The sequence below is a fragment of the Maylandia zebra genome, linkage group LG19, assembly GCF_041146795.1.
Source record: "Maylandia zebra isolate NMK-2024a linkage group LG19, Mzebra_GT3a, whole genome shotgun sequence".
NCBI lineage: Eukaryota > Metazoa > Chordata > Actinopteri > Cichliformes > Cichlidae > Maylandia > Maylandia zebra.
Window position 1 is genome coordinate 10,428,130 of NC_135185.1, and position 14,355 is coordinate 10,442,484.

General features: G+C 41.1%; 1 protein-coding gene, 1 long non-coding RNA gene and 1 pseudogene across 3 annotated transcripts in view; 1 reads left to right on the forward strand and 2 right to left on the reverse strand.

Moving 5' to 3' along the window:
- The window catches only part of LOC101483449 (interferon-inducible GTPase 5-like), a 47,616-nt pseudogene that overhangs the window by 17,886 nt on the left and 15,375 nt on the right, over positions 1-14,355 (reverse strand). The window lies entirely within an intron of this gene.
- LOC143414008 (interferon-inducible GTPase 5-like) lies at positions 2,864-13,269 on the forward strand. Its single transcript, XM_076877596.1, has 4 exons — positions 2,864-3,426; positions 10,361-10,551; positions 11,169-11,739; positions 12,547-13,269. The coding sequence occupies exons 1-4, from the start codon at positions 2,877-2,879 to the stop codon at positions 13,167-13,169; spliced, it is 1,935 nt and encodes a 644-aa protein (XP_076733711.1). The 5' UTR covers positions 2,864-2,876; the 3' UTR covers positions 13,170-13,269.
- LOC106675415 (uncharacterized) lies at positions 4,534-5,627 on the reverse strand. The gene is made up of 3 exons (XR_003022527.2): positions 5,469-5,627; positions 5,337-5,395; positions 4,534-4,997 (listed from the first exon to the last, which is right to left on the reverse strand). It is a non-coding gene; the product is annotated as an uncharacterized LOC106675415 (long non-coding RNA).

A 14,355-nucleotide genomic window follows, 5' to 3' on the forward strand; every position in this document is an offset into this window, starting at 1 on the left:
ATTTCCACTCCCCCAGAATCAGACGTTTGGCAATCACCATACCAAACATGAGGGCCTGTTGAACAGCAAAGGGAAGTGCCAAGGAGTCGCTGGAGCAGCCCAGGATCACCATAAGACAGTCAGGATACAGTTGCCTATCGTAAACAATGCTATAGAAACTAAAAATACTAGTCCAAAAGGCTGTAAGCGTAGAACAGGACCAAAAAAGATGGCCAAGAGTACCGTCCACAAGTTTACATTTATCACATTTGGGGGAAACGTTAGGAAAAATCTTGTTCAATTTGGTTTTGGAATAGTGCAGTCTATGGACAACCTTAAATTGAATTAACTGAAGCCGGGCGTTAACAGAGCATAGTTTTATCCTGCTAATCTTAAAAAGAACAGAAACTTGTGGTTTCAAAATGTGCAATAGAAAGTTACAGTGAAGAGACTGCTGCCTGTATGCAAAGGTTCAAATCTAATATGGAAAGAACATATTATCAACACACATAAAAGCAATGGTCATGTGACTTTGCACAAATGACAATCTTAAAAGAATCAACTCTAACAGAACATTTTGTTTCCTGAAAACACTTTGAGTTAACTTCAATAATTACTTCCTCCAAACCATCAACGTGTCTTTTAGACCCCATTCCTACAAAACTGCTCAAAGAAGTCCTGCCATTAATTAATTCTTCGATCTTAAATATGATCAACCTATGTCTAATAATCAGCTATGTACCACAGGCCTTCAAGCTGGCTGTAGTTAAACCTTTACTCAAAAAGCATCTCTAGACCCAGCAGTCTTAGCTAATTATAGGCCAATCTCCAACCTTCCTTTATATCAAAGATCCTTGAAAGAGTAGTTGTCAAACAGCTAACAGATCATCTGCAGAGGAATGGTTTATTTGAAGAGTTTCAGTCAGGTTTCAGAGCTCATCACAGCACAGAAACAGCTTTAGTGAAGGTTGCAATGATCTTCTTATGGCCTCTGACAGTGGACTCATCTCTGTGCTTGTCCTGCTAGACCTCAGTGCAGCGTTCGATACTGTTGACCATAATATCCTATTAGAGCGATTAGAACATGCTGTAGGTATTACAGGTACTGCACTGCAGTGGTTTGTATCATATCTATCTAATGGACTCCAGTTTGTGCATGTAAATCACACTACTTTGGCCCTGTGAAACCTTTGTAGGGGTGGATTTTGATTATCGATTTATCGATTAAAATCAATTCTGGCTTGGATAACGTGTTATCAATTCATTAAAATCCTGAATTGATTTTTTTAATATAATTTTATTTTGCCCGAAATGCCAGAATCTCAGCTTAAACCTCACAAAATTTCTACAACCACCAAACAGCTAAAACAGTAAATGAGAGCAGGAACACGGATTCTGCACAAAGACGTAAACACAAAGCTCGACCCGCCGATGGATCAGAATCAGTCAGATGTGACTTTCTCACCCGACAGCACGGACACGGTCGGGGCTGAAAGCCGACAGCTCGCTGATTCTGATGTTTCGGCGGGTCCGCACTTTGTGTTCCTTCTTGCGCTGATTCTAAAGCTGTTAGTTTGATCTCTCTCCAAACAATATTGACTGAACCAGCAACAAAAGAAGATCCAAACTGCGCTTCACATAAACATCATCATGAACTCCCTCAGTTTTCCTGCTTTGCTTCCACCAGGATAAAATCACACTGTGTCTGAGACTTCAATTTCAGATAAATAAAGGCAAATATTGCAAACTACACAAAAGGCAGCCCATATGACAAAAAAGCTAAGAGACGTAGAGATTCCAGTCTTGGTCGATATAGTGGGCAGTAAGGCTAAGGTAAGTTTCTGACGTGCAACTTGACCACATGTCGGATGTAGTAGCGAAGAACAACACAGTTTGTAGCTCCTTCTCAACAGCCTCATGGCACTCTCTATATAGCTTTGGAAGCGCTGTCTGAGAGAAATGTTCACGTCCATGGAGTTTGTAACAAGGATCCATTACCTTAATTAGCTGCTTGAATCCTTCATTTATTGGTAGCATGTCTTTAGCAAGACAGTAGGCTATGGCATTCATTATGTCGCTGTCTCTTAGTTTTTTTGTCATATGGTAAGACGCTGGAGAAAGCCGACTCAATTGACTGTTGCTGCTTCGCAGGGATTCCCCTGGTTGTTTTCGATGACGAAAGCACTTTCAGTCAGAGATTGAGCGTGCTCTAGTGGGTGGCACTGCTTCAGGTGATCAAAAAGGTTTGTGACTTTGTGGGAACATGCTTTTGGCACAATTTACAGTGCGTGCTACTCTGTTTTTTGTAAGACTTCAAATAGCCAAAATACCTCCACACTATGCAACTTCTCTGGCCTTCCTTTCGACAATCTCTCCAGCATTGGAACCATCATCTGTTTTCTCTTCGGTAACCTTCGGTCACGCTCTCGGTTGATTTTTCTCTAGTCGGCACACTCATTACCCGCCTCCATTACCCGGCCGGCACGGCAGCTGGCTGCTTCCCAAACAAATACACATGTGCGGCTTGGCACTTGTGCTGTACGTAACAAGTCATGTGACGTGACGCTGCGGCTGTAATTGGTTCGGCTTTTTTAAGAGAGGAAGAGAGAGAGAGATGTCTATCGCAATAGTTTCATTTTTCTATCGAGAAAAAGTTATTTCGCAATACATATCGTTATCGTTCTATCGCCCAGCTCTACTCCTCCGATATTATGGAAGGAAATTTTAAGAACTTAAAATTTTCAGTGCCTTGAAATGTATTAAGACAATTTCAATGCACTGAAATGGTCTTGACATCATACAGTTTTGTATGTTAACTGAAAAAAAAATTAGGTATTATTTTTCCAGTTGTGTAATAACTTTCAACATCTCTCTTACTGCAGTTATCGAGGATCAGGATGGCTGTTCAAACTGACTGTAAATCAGTTACAAAAGAAATTAAAGCTCTACAACTCCATGACAAACCATCAGCTGTTGGAATAGTCAAGAAGCCACTGGGGATGGACGGCATCACACTGAATATCGCCATCACTGGGAAAACTGGTTCTGGCAAATCCACCTTTGTTAATGCCTTCAGAGGTGTGAGTGATGATGACGAGGGAGCTGCTCCTACTGGTGTTACAGAATGCACCATGGAGGTTAAAGAATACTTCCATCCAAACTATCCCAATGTTAAATTCTGGGATCTTCCTGGAGTTGGTACCCCAAATTTTCCATCTGACACGTACCTGGAACGTGTTGGATTTGAGAAGTTTGACTTCTTCATCATCATCTCAGCTGTTCGGTTCAAAGAGAATGATGTGAAACTCGCTCAGGAGATTCAGAAGATGGAGAAAAAGTTCTACTTTGTTCGCTCAAAGATTGATGACGATATAAATGCTGAGAGAAAAAAGAGAAACTTCAGTGAAGAGGAGACTCTGACAAAAATCAGAGACGACTGCTTTCAAGGTGAGCGACCTCGTTCAGATGCAAAATAACACAGGTCTGAAAAAAATTTCAGCTGCATGAGATATTTTTGTTAAATGTTATGTTTTTTATGGTGCTAAATCAAAAAATGATCTCCATGTCCCTCCATCATGTACAGTTTCTCTTCAAAACATGAGGAGCTTACATTAAAAAAAGCACAACAGCGATGAAAAAAATCAATGTTTTATTACAATTAATTATGCATAAGTGTTCTGAGATCCATTACCTTTGGCTGTGAACAGAATAAACCTTTTGGGACATGATCATCCGTTTTCTTCATACCGCCAAGCACAACCCCCCCCCCCCCCCCCAATTTCTATTTGCATTTTGCATTAATTAATGTATGAAATCATTATTGGATGTTTTTTTGACTCAGGTATAGGATACCAGATTTCAGTTTAAAAAGGGAAATTTTTACGTTTAATAAAAACTAAAAGCATTTTGCAAGAAAACCTGATAAGATGGAATTTTTTAAATATTTTTCCCAGTTTCAGTGAGTAAAACTCTGTAAGAAACAACCCAAATTTCTCTTTAGTTTTTTGGTTGCAGACCTGTGTGATTTGTACCTGAGGTCAGTTTCTGGATTTAATGATGGTGTTAGTTTCAGCTGCAACTGGACAATAAAATAATTTAAATCTGCTTTGAGGAAGTTTTATTATACTGAACACTAACTGTGTGGCTGGAGGATGTACTGCTTCTGTACCTTGCAGTGTGATATCCAAATTTGTTTACATCACTCAACACAAGCAGAACTGCATCACTGCAGCAGAAGCACATCTCTGTATAGTGACAGTTCTTATGATTTAAACAGGCAAATGTCCAGCATTCAAACTACAGGTGAACAATAGTCAAAGCCAGATGTTTCCCCGTTATGTCGATATCAGTACACACCTACACCGCATGTCAACAAACCGTGAAAAAAAGCCACAGGATATTAAAACATACATGAATGATTACAGGTAAGTGTAACACTGATGTAGCGCTAATGAGTTAATACAGGCTAGGGATTGAGTGTGATTATTATTAATCAGAAGATTTAGGAATGCTACTGGAGCTGATGGGCAGTAATTAAATACACACAACACAAAATGCTTTTGCAGGTACCATGTATTTAACCGAAAGCAAAGAAAATTAAGAAAAGAAAATGAAAGCTTAAATAATCATTCCTGCTGTAGCTATTTAATTAATAGAAAAACCCAGTGGGGGTGCACAAAGGCAACTAAGCAAATTCTTCTGGCTTATACCAAGCAATATAGATTCTCAAAAAAAGTTCCCCATAAATAACACATGTTAACATCGAAAACACTGATCCACACTGAAGTCCATGAGTTTTATCTGAATATCCATGAGAGATGTCCAAGCGCTATTGTCCATAAACGGGGGAACTGGTGTGTATGATTGTGGAAATCAGTGTATTCGGAAATTACGGGACAGAGCGTCGCCTTTGATAGCTTCCTACCAGTCCAGTGGAAGCTTCAATGCAGAATGAGTCCTGCTCCTAGCCGTTCATTGGCTCGCCATCCTTTTCCATACCCAAAAAAGGTTCACCTGGCCTGCATTAAATAAACAAGGCCAATAAGAAATCACAAGAACAACATACAAAAATGTCAGCCAATTAAGCTAAATACATTAAGTTATTCTTGTTCCTGTGTACACAATTTATAAAAATAAACAAACAATATATTGGTTAAATATAATATTTCTAACCAATAAGGATTTAACTGAAAACATTTCAACTGCTACATACATACATACATACATACTATGTAGCTCCACAACATTTGTTATTCAACAACTATCAGTCAAATCAAAATCAAATTGTTTGGACCGGCAGCAGCCGATTAGGGTCAGCTGGTAGCAATACAAACAGTCAATTAAAAGTTCAAACTCACCAATTCCATTCTGTTCAGTGCACAACAACATTATGGCTCTGGCTCACAGTAATCAGCATCTAAGTTGCATAAGTTAGTTGGTGTTAAGAAAATGCATTAAAACGGGAAAAGCAAATGTTTGCCAATACACACCTGCAACAGCTCTGTCACCTGGCTTGCCTCCACGCATCTGACGGGAGGAAGCCGGGACAGGCTTACTATGACCTACATGCCATTCGATTGGCTGAGCAAAGTCATGTGGTTGGAGTCATGCATTTGTGATGCGTTCAATGGCAGGAAATAAGTGCAGGAAATTACTCTGGGTTACATAAGGGTCTCTATATATTAGTATTCACAAAGGGTGTGTTGTGACTTATCTTTACAATTACAGTGGTCCCTCGCTATAACGCTGATCACCTTTTGCAGTCTCACTGTTTCACGGATTCTTTTAGTGCAATTTTGCGTGCTTTTTTTTTTTTTTTTTTTTTGCCTGTCCCGTTTGGTTCTTTTGCCATCAGAATTATTGTCTAAAGGCGAAGAAAGATGGACCAATCCCAGCCTTGCCGTATTGGTCCATTTGATTCACCTTTGCTTTTTTTGTTTATTTTATTTTCATTTGCTGAACACGGGACAGACTTGACTGGGGAAAAGAAAAGGGAGAAAGAAAGAGGGAAAGAAAAACAGCGGGGAAGAGGGACGGGGATAAAGGGCAAAAAACAAACAAAAAAAAAGACAAAATATCCATCTATCGATCACCTGGATCACCTGTTGAGAAAGAAAAAAGAGAAAACAAGCAAAGAAAAAGAGAGCAATACAATAAACAACATCACGATGATATATGGGAATATAACAGTAAATACTAAATATTAAACATTATTGTGCAGCACATAAGATCAACAGAACACAGTGTGCTTTGAGGTAGGAGCCAAAAAGGGTGTAGTTTGTGTGTGTGATCACCCGTGTGTACACCTGTGAGCGCGTTTGTTTTTAAAAGGTTCCTTCATGTAATGATCTGCTAGAGGGTGTGGGGGGGCCACAGCCCCGTCCTCCAGGGCATGAAGCAGGTATGGAGGAGATCAAAACTCCAGACATCCAGAGGCCCCCAGAACACAAGAGACCAAGGAAGACCAACAGAGGGGCAGCCGCGCCACTGTCCCAGTAAGAGCTGAGGAGAGTCCCAGATGAGGGTTCACTCAGCAGCCGCAGAGCAGAAGCCAGGGGGGGTTGCAGTGACGCGCCCGTGAGCTCCGCCGGCAGCCAGCTGTGCCTGAGTGACCGAGCCCCAGGCCGAGGGGCCGGGGGCACCCCACCTCCGGAGTGGCCCGAGCGAGCCCCAGGCTCCAGGCCCCGATAAGCAGCCACCAAGGAGTGAGCCGGTTTGTACCTGGACGCCCATCCCCAGACACAAAGAACCACCAACGCACCGATGTCTGAGGGAGTCCGCCACCAGCAGGGGAAGTGGTGGTGGGGGGAGATAGGCCTCCATACCCTGGAGGGCCTGAGATGTCCCCAGAGAGGTGGCGTCTGATACCCAACCTGACAAATAGACACAGACATACAGGCACACACAGATACAAACATCCATTCTCACCCTCATGCTCTCATATGCACTCACTCCACACTCAACCAACGTGGAGACAGACATAGAGAGACGCTGTGCACACAATCACACTCCCCAAGCGTACTCTAAGCCCCGGGTCTAGGTACCCTTGCCCTTGGAGGGGGAAACTGCACCCAGACCGAGGTAGTGTTACCCTTGGGTGGAGTGAAGCAGACTGCCCCGACTCCGCAGCAGCAGGGAGGCCCCACGTTCCAGACCCCAATTGGACGGCCAGCTCCTCCTTCCAGCCCCCCCCGTCCCAACAGGCAACAGAGACCGGGGGTGTGTGAAGACTCCAAACCTCCCTCCGCCTGCTCATATGTAGTGTTGATGCATGTGTGTTCTAAGGTGCATTTAAAACCCAGGAGGGCATGGAGCTACCTGCCAGAGAGCATCAGTTAAGCACATAGTCCCTCCTGATAGCCCTCAATGTCTACGTGTATTTAAAATTGAGAGGTGGGCAACGACGCCAGGGGTGAGGTGTACACCCTGATTGTCATCTGGATGACGTGTAGCGTGCCCACCCCCAAGATCCTATATGTATGTGTTATTTTATTATATTTTTTTACAAAGGTTAGAACTTTGAGAGTTTAACCCTTGGATGCACAACCTACCAATACCTACACTCTTCCACGAGTGGGGTCAAAAATGACCCCAAATAAAATCATTGCATTTTGCTGTAAACTCGGTTGTTATTCTTCAAAATCTTTAAAACGAAGAGTTGTAATATTTTCATATTTGAGGTATTCCTCATAAAACATGTTTGTGACATGAGGCCCTTTGCATTTTTATTTATTTTTTCATTAATTTTAAGAAATTGGAGTTTTTGTATCACGTATATCACTTTTGTAAGCTTGCTCGGCATATACTGCAAAAACTGGGTCTTCCCTCTGAAAGGCACAAGTTGTTCATCCACTGTAACACAATCACTATGCATGAATTTCTGCCTGCAGTTGACCAGGAACAGGCCCCATATGTAGCGGAAAGCTGCCACGTCGTTTGTTTTCAGTCGGTAGGCTCTGGTCCTCTTGTCATCAAAGTGCAAGACGGGCGAATATCTTTAAATCTTTGAATTGACATAGTGGCCTTGTACAATGGGTTATGCAGAGGACTCCCAAAAAGCACACCGACTGGTACCTCCCAGTTCTTCTCACTTCCTGCAAGAATGGTCAATCAAATGAAGGCCAGCTTATGTTTGATTACATTTTTCCACTCTTTTCCCCTGTCTGTGGCTACTCCTTGTGCCTCCATGTTTGTGTATGACAGCACCTCTTCTATTATATTATCAGCAGTGTTGGGTAAGTTACTTTAAATTAGTAACTTAGTTACATTACTAGTTACTTCTATCAAAAGTAACTCAGTTACTTCAAGTTACTCGTTACTTTCAGAGTAACTAGTTACTAGGGAAAGTAACTTTGGTTTTACTCAGAATTCTCTTGTTAATGTGTTGCTTCCGTAACTGGATATCCAGCAAGATTGCCAGTCTTCTAGCTTGCTTACTTGCCACAAGTGCACTGTGCCACCTACCAATAGAAAGGAAAAAATAATGTGCACATTTCCACGATAGAAATCCCACACCTGATTCTATCCTAGCCTGCTTTTTACATCCAACACAAAAACTGCAGTCGTGGTGCTTTCGATTGTACTCAGAACTCGGAAATTCTGCCTTCTGAATAGGAAGATGTAGGCAACACCAGACTGCAGATGAGCTGCAAACAGGGCTGGACTGGGACAAAAAAATCGTCCCGGGCATTTTGACTAGGAAAAATCATAAAGCCTTTGAATGAAAACAAACACTGTTGTGACAGTGATGTACACTGTTCTGATGGTATATATGTATCAATCTATCAATTGTTTGTTGTAAGATTCAGATAATTATTTTTTTAAAAGTGAGACATTTTAAATGAGAATAAGAAAGTATTTCTTTGTGCCCCCCTTTCCCTTTTAATTCCCTACCTGGCCCCCTGGCAACACTTTGCTAGAACCGCTCCTGCACAGTTACCAGCTGTCAGCTACTTAGAAAAGGATCCTGGTGTTATTTGTCGCTCAGAAACAGTTCATAACTTCCCTTCAACTCATTCATGTTAACTAAAAGGTAAACCTGTTTCTCCATCACAGCTCTGATGATTCAGTAAGGACATCTCCTGGTTTCATCTTCATGTTTCCCTCTCACCAGATAACCAAACTGATATCATGACCAGCAGCTTTACAGCTGTGGCTCCAGCAAACATCACCTGATACTAGAAATTAATATTAAATAAATTCTAACAACAGCTGATCAAGCTTAAACGTGCTGCTGTTGTTTGGTTTCCTCTTTCTGGCGCAAAGTGGGCGATAAATAAACAAGAGAGAAAAGCCGATCAGCTGATCATTGATCAGTTTCATGATTGAAGTAGAAACAGGAGAGGGAGGGTGAGAGGATGAGAGAAGAAGAGGCAGCTGTGCAGCAAAGACAGAGTAACTCCAGCTTTGTGTCTTTTTCATTGTAACTGAAGTCCGGGACAAACTGTTCCTTTTCACCTCAATACGAAACGCGTAATATTTTCTCTGAATACGAGACGATTCCGTTTTTTACAGGACGGTTGGCAACTCTAATAATTAACCTTATGAACAAAATAAAGTTCAACATCAGTAACATAGCACCCACCCAGCTGTATAGAAACTCCGTGATGCTAGCTAGCACACAGTACGAAAAAGTCAGCATAACGAAAATAAACTCCACCTAAACTTGGTTCATATCTGACCCAGATGGACTGCAGGTTATAACTTCTTACCTGAAGTTCAGTTCTCCTGACACTCGGACCAGCGGCCGCTTCGGGTCTCTCCTCTTGCCTCCCTTTTCCTTCATCCACCTGCTGGCCTCCACCACTTGCTAATGTTATTGAATCTGTGGAAGCTCCGCGATAGCCACCACACGAAGTAACGAATAACGAGCCTATCTAAATCCCAGTAACGAGTAACGCGTTCCTGGTTTTGGCATAATAACTAATTACCGTGCTCGTTACCACAATATTAACGTAGTTACTGTAACGCGTTACTTAATAACGCGTTAGTCCCAACACTGAACATCTTCCATGCATCTATTGGGGAGACAGTACTAAACCCAGGTGCAAGCCCTGGCCGACTAATTCAGAATATTGTGGCTAGAGCAGTAAGAGGGGCTCATTCTGTTAGACTCAATATCCATTTTCTCTTCAGAGGACTCATCGGAGGACTCCTCTGTGTCTGACTGGCCTTGTTCAGTGGGGGGGACAATAGTCTGGGTCCTCTATATCTGAGATGTTGTGACAAAACAATAACCTGAAACTCACAATGCTATTCCACAGGGTTGCAGGAAACTGAAGCTGAATCAACTGATAATTCTTTGTAACTAATAATAAGAACAGCTACCATTTTATATTTTCTTTTTGTGATCGTCACAACATGTTTTCCTTCTGTGACACAGGAGTCAGAGGACTGGGCATCGAGTCTCCACAGGTCTTCCTAGTGTCCAGCTTTGATCTCAGCATGTACGACTTCTCTCTCTTACAAGAGACCTTAGAGAGAGAGCTCCCTGAACTCAAGAGAGATGCTCTGCTGTTTGCTACACCCAGTTTCAACCTGGAGATCATCAGCAAGAAGAAAGAAGCTTTCAAGGTAAGATTGTATTGTTGCTGTGTTTAGGATCATTGTCCTGTTGATCAGTTAGCAGTACCTGGCTGCTGCTTACCTTAGTAAATCCTGAGGAAGGAGAACTGAGAAAATGTTTTTCTCATGAGTGTAACTGTGGCCTGTGTGAAAACACACTGATCCGATCATTGGCTGCTGCTTTAAATCCCAACTGTGACAGGCATCATAGTTTTAGGTTTCAAACATTTCCTGTAACTTCACACAGCATCTCAATTCAGACTGTTTTTACACACTGTGTGCTGGTCTGAGCTCGGATCATTTTCTTTCCAGCCTAACAAACATTTTGTTTTTTAACTTTTCAATTCAGAGTTAAAAATGTCAACCACAGATTTATTTTAAGCCCATTTCAATCCAATAAAAATATTTCAGTCCTCTGAGACAGAAAAAGAATAAATATTAAGAAATTAATTATGAATCTCCATAATTTGGCTCCAGCTTATATTTCAGGTATTTTATTTTTGTTTGTGGAATTATTTAATTGTGGAATTTTAGGCCAGTTGTGTGTTATGATGTTAGATCATACATAGTTACATTTCATGCCTCCCAAATCACAAAAGTACATTTTGTCCCCTTTACTGTTTCAGGCTTTAAGTACAAGCACAGATGACCAATTTGGATTTGCATTAGTTAAAGAAGAAATTAATGAAGCTCTGCTGAAGAATGACCGACCAGCAGCTGCTGCAAAGATCACTGAGTTAATGATGAAGGAGAAAAACATCAGACTAAATATCGCCATCACAGGAGAATCAGGGGCAGGTAAATCCACCTTTGTTAACGCCCTCAGAGACCTGCCCGATGATGATGAGAGAGCTGCTCCTACTGGTGTTACAGAAACCACCTCAGAGGTCACACCGTACCCCCATCCAAAGTATCCCAATGTTACTTTATGGGATCTTCCTGGGATCGGCACCACCAGGTTTCCAGCTAAGAAGTACCTGAAGCTTTTTGGATTTGAGAAGTTTGACTTCTTCATCATCATCTCAGACACTCGCTTCACAGAAAACGATGTGAAACTCGCTCAGGAGATTCAGAGGATGAAGAAAAAGTTCTACTTTGTTCGATCAAAGATTGACAACAATATGCGAGCTGAGAGAAGAAAGAGAGACTTCAATGAAGGCAAAGCTCTGACAAAAATCAGAGACGACTGCGTTAAAGGTGAGTATTCAGTGATCATTTATCCCAGTGTGAGATTAATTTCTGGATGTGTTCTTTAATAATGTTCACTTTGTGGCTGTGTGTGAATGGAATAAACTTTATTTTCTATTGTTTGCATCATCGCATACTCAGAAAAATTACAAATTACTTTGATTATCAGTAATCACTGAGAGAAGCTGGATGAACTTTATTTGATGTTTCAAGTGTATAAAGTTATTTAGATCTGTCCTCCTGCAGCTGCTGGAGAGGTCAGGCTTTTATTGGACAGCTGAACTTTATTACACTGATCACTCATTAAACTGCTACTGCCTCTTTCAGGTTGATACCAAAATTTAGGATGAGAACAGATTTTTAATTTATTTGTTCATTTTTAACTGACAAGATAAAATGATCAATCCAATCAAATTCATTTATTGGGTCAACAATGTATAAACATATAATCAGTTTTATCTCCAGTTTTTGTCTCCATCAACAAACATTACACTTTAGTTGTTTGATGTTTCTTGAAGAACAGCTGCCTGCTGCTGTTAATCTCTAACTCAGTGTTTGTTTGGTATTGTTCAGACTCTCTGGGCTGCAGTTTCTCTTCATATTAATCTTACATAAAAAACACTCTAATCATTCCCGTGACAAACAGCAGCAGATATGATCCAAGATTATTCTAAACTATACACAACTAAACTATAATCCTTTATAACTCTGTGGAGTCAGAGGAGTCAATGAATCCCCTGAATGGAAAAGCCTAGTTTTAGATCATTTATTGTTTCATACTTAATCTTCACACTGTGTGTTTCTTCTGTGACGCAGGTCTTCAGACACAAGGCATCGAGTCTCCACAGGTGTTCCTGGTGTCCAGCTTTGAGCTCCACCTGTACAACTTCTCTCTCTTACATGAGACCTTAGACAGAGACCTTCCTGCACACAAGAGAGATGCTCTGCTGCGAGCCATGCCCAACTTCAACCCAGAGATCATCAGGAAGAAGAAACAAGCTCTGAAATCCAAAGTAAAATACTGGGCTACTCTGTCTGCAGCTGGAGCAGCTGTTCCAGTTCCTGGTCTTTCTATTGCTGTTGATGCTGTTTTGCTGGTTGGTGTTGTCACAGATTATGTTTTTGCGTTTGGTCTCGATGTCCCGTCTCTGATGAGACTTTCTGACAGAACAGGTGTGCCATATGCTGATCTGTGTGCTGTCATCATTTCACCACTGGCTGCAGTAGAAATAACTAAAAAGCTCCTCTTGACGGTGATAGCCCAACTTGGGGCCGTAGCTGCATTAATTGCAGCAGAGGAAGTGCTCAGATGGATTCCATTTATTGGAATTCTAGTATCAGCGGGTCTCTCTGGTACCACAACTTACAAAATTCTGAAATTGATCCTTGATAAGCTCGCTGATGATGCTCAGAGGGTGTTTGAAAGAGCTTTAGGCTGAACACATCAGTGTGAATCTAAAAGTAAAAGATGAATGAAACTTAAAAAAGTTCAATTGAAATTAATTGAAATGATTAAATATGTCCAAAGACATGCATCTTGTGGGGATAGGTTAATTGGATAATCCAAATTGCCACTAGGTGTGAATGAATGTGAGTGTGAATGGTTGTCTGTCCCTGTGTGTTAGCCCTGCGACAGACTGGCGAACTGTCCAGGGTGTACCCCGCCTCTCGCCCTATGACAGCTGGGATAGGCTCCAGCGCCCCCCGCGACCCTGAAAAGGATAAGCGGAAGCGAATGGATGGATGGATGGATGATTAAATATAAATATATTGGAACCAAATCATGTTGCAGCTGCACATTTGAGCCATTATCCTACTATAGCTGATAAATGTAGCAGAGGCCTCAGCAGGTCTCATTTCTTCTCATCACATCAATACAGGAACAAATGTGATGTTGTTATTCAGATAAAACCTGCTAGAAGAGCTTTGTTCTAATCCTTTGTCTGATTTGGTGATGTCATCACTGTTTACAGATCAGGTGATGTGATAGTTGCTCCTGAAACATCATCGTCTGAATTTCCTCTGTTTGATTTACTTTGTGATGAAACTCTTTTAATATCATATCGTCGCTTACAGCATAATAAATACTTTTAATGCAACAGAAACTGCTCTGTGGTGTTTTTGTCCTGTTGACTGTAGATTGTGATGAGAGTTCACTGCCCTCCAGTGGTCACAGTGAGGAACTACCACACAAATAATACAGATATGAATCCAAATGTTTATCAACGTTATTCCTGCTTTTCATTAATAAATTGTTCTTGATAAACATTTTTACCATTTATGTCTCTATTTAAGAAGTGTTTTAAATGAAATATATTTTAACATAGAGAGTTCTTCAGCTCTCTCGGCATTGGTGAGTTGGACACACTGTTAGCTCTGAACAGTCTTTGAGCAAATTAGTGAAAATTCATGAATCTGCAGTCTGTCACAACTTTGTTTTTTTTTAATGTTTCTAAATTCTCATTCTTTGGTTTACATAAAAAAAAAACGGTGCTTTGTGTTCACTTTAAAAATGAGATGATTTCACTTTTTCTTAATCACTTTGGCTCATTTCTCACAGCAGAAAAATAATTCTCACCACTCTTCCTGCACTTCTCCAAACAGTTTTTCATAACACGGTCACCT

Coding starts and splice junctions, on each gene's coding strand:
- LOC143414008 (XM_076877596.1), top strand. CDS start 2,877: ATGGCTGTTCAAACTGACTGTAAATCAGTTACAAAAGAAATTAAAGCT. Junction 10,552..11,168: donor AGAAGAAAGAAGCTTTCAAG/GTAAGATTGTAT, acceptor TTACTGTTTCAG/GCTTTAAGTACAAGCACAGA. Junction 11,740..12,546: donor CAGAGACGACTGCGTTAAAG/GTGAGTATTCAG, acceptor TCTGTGACGCAG/GTCTTCAGACACAAGGCATC.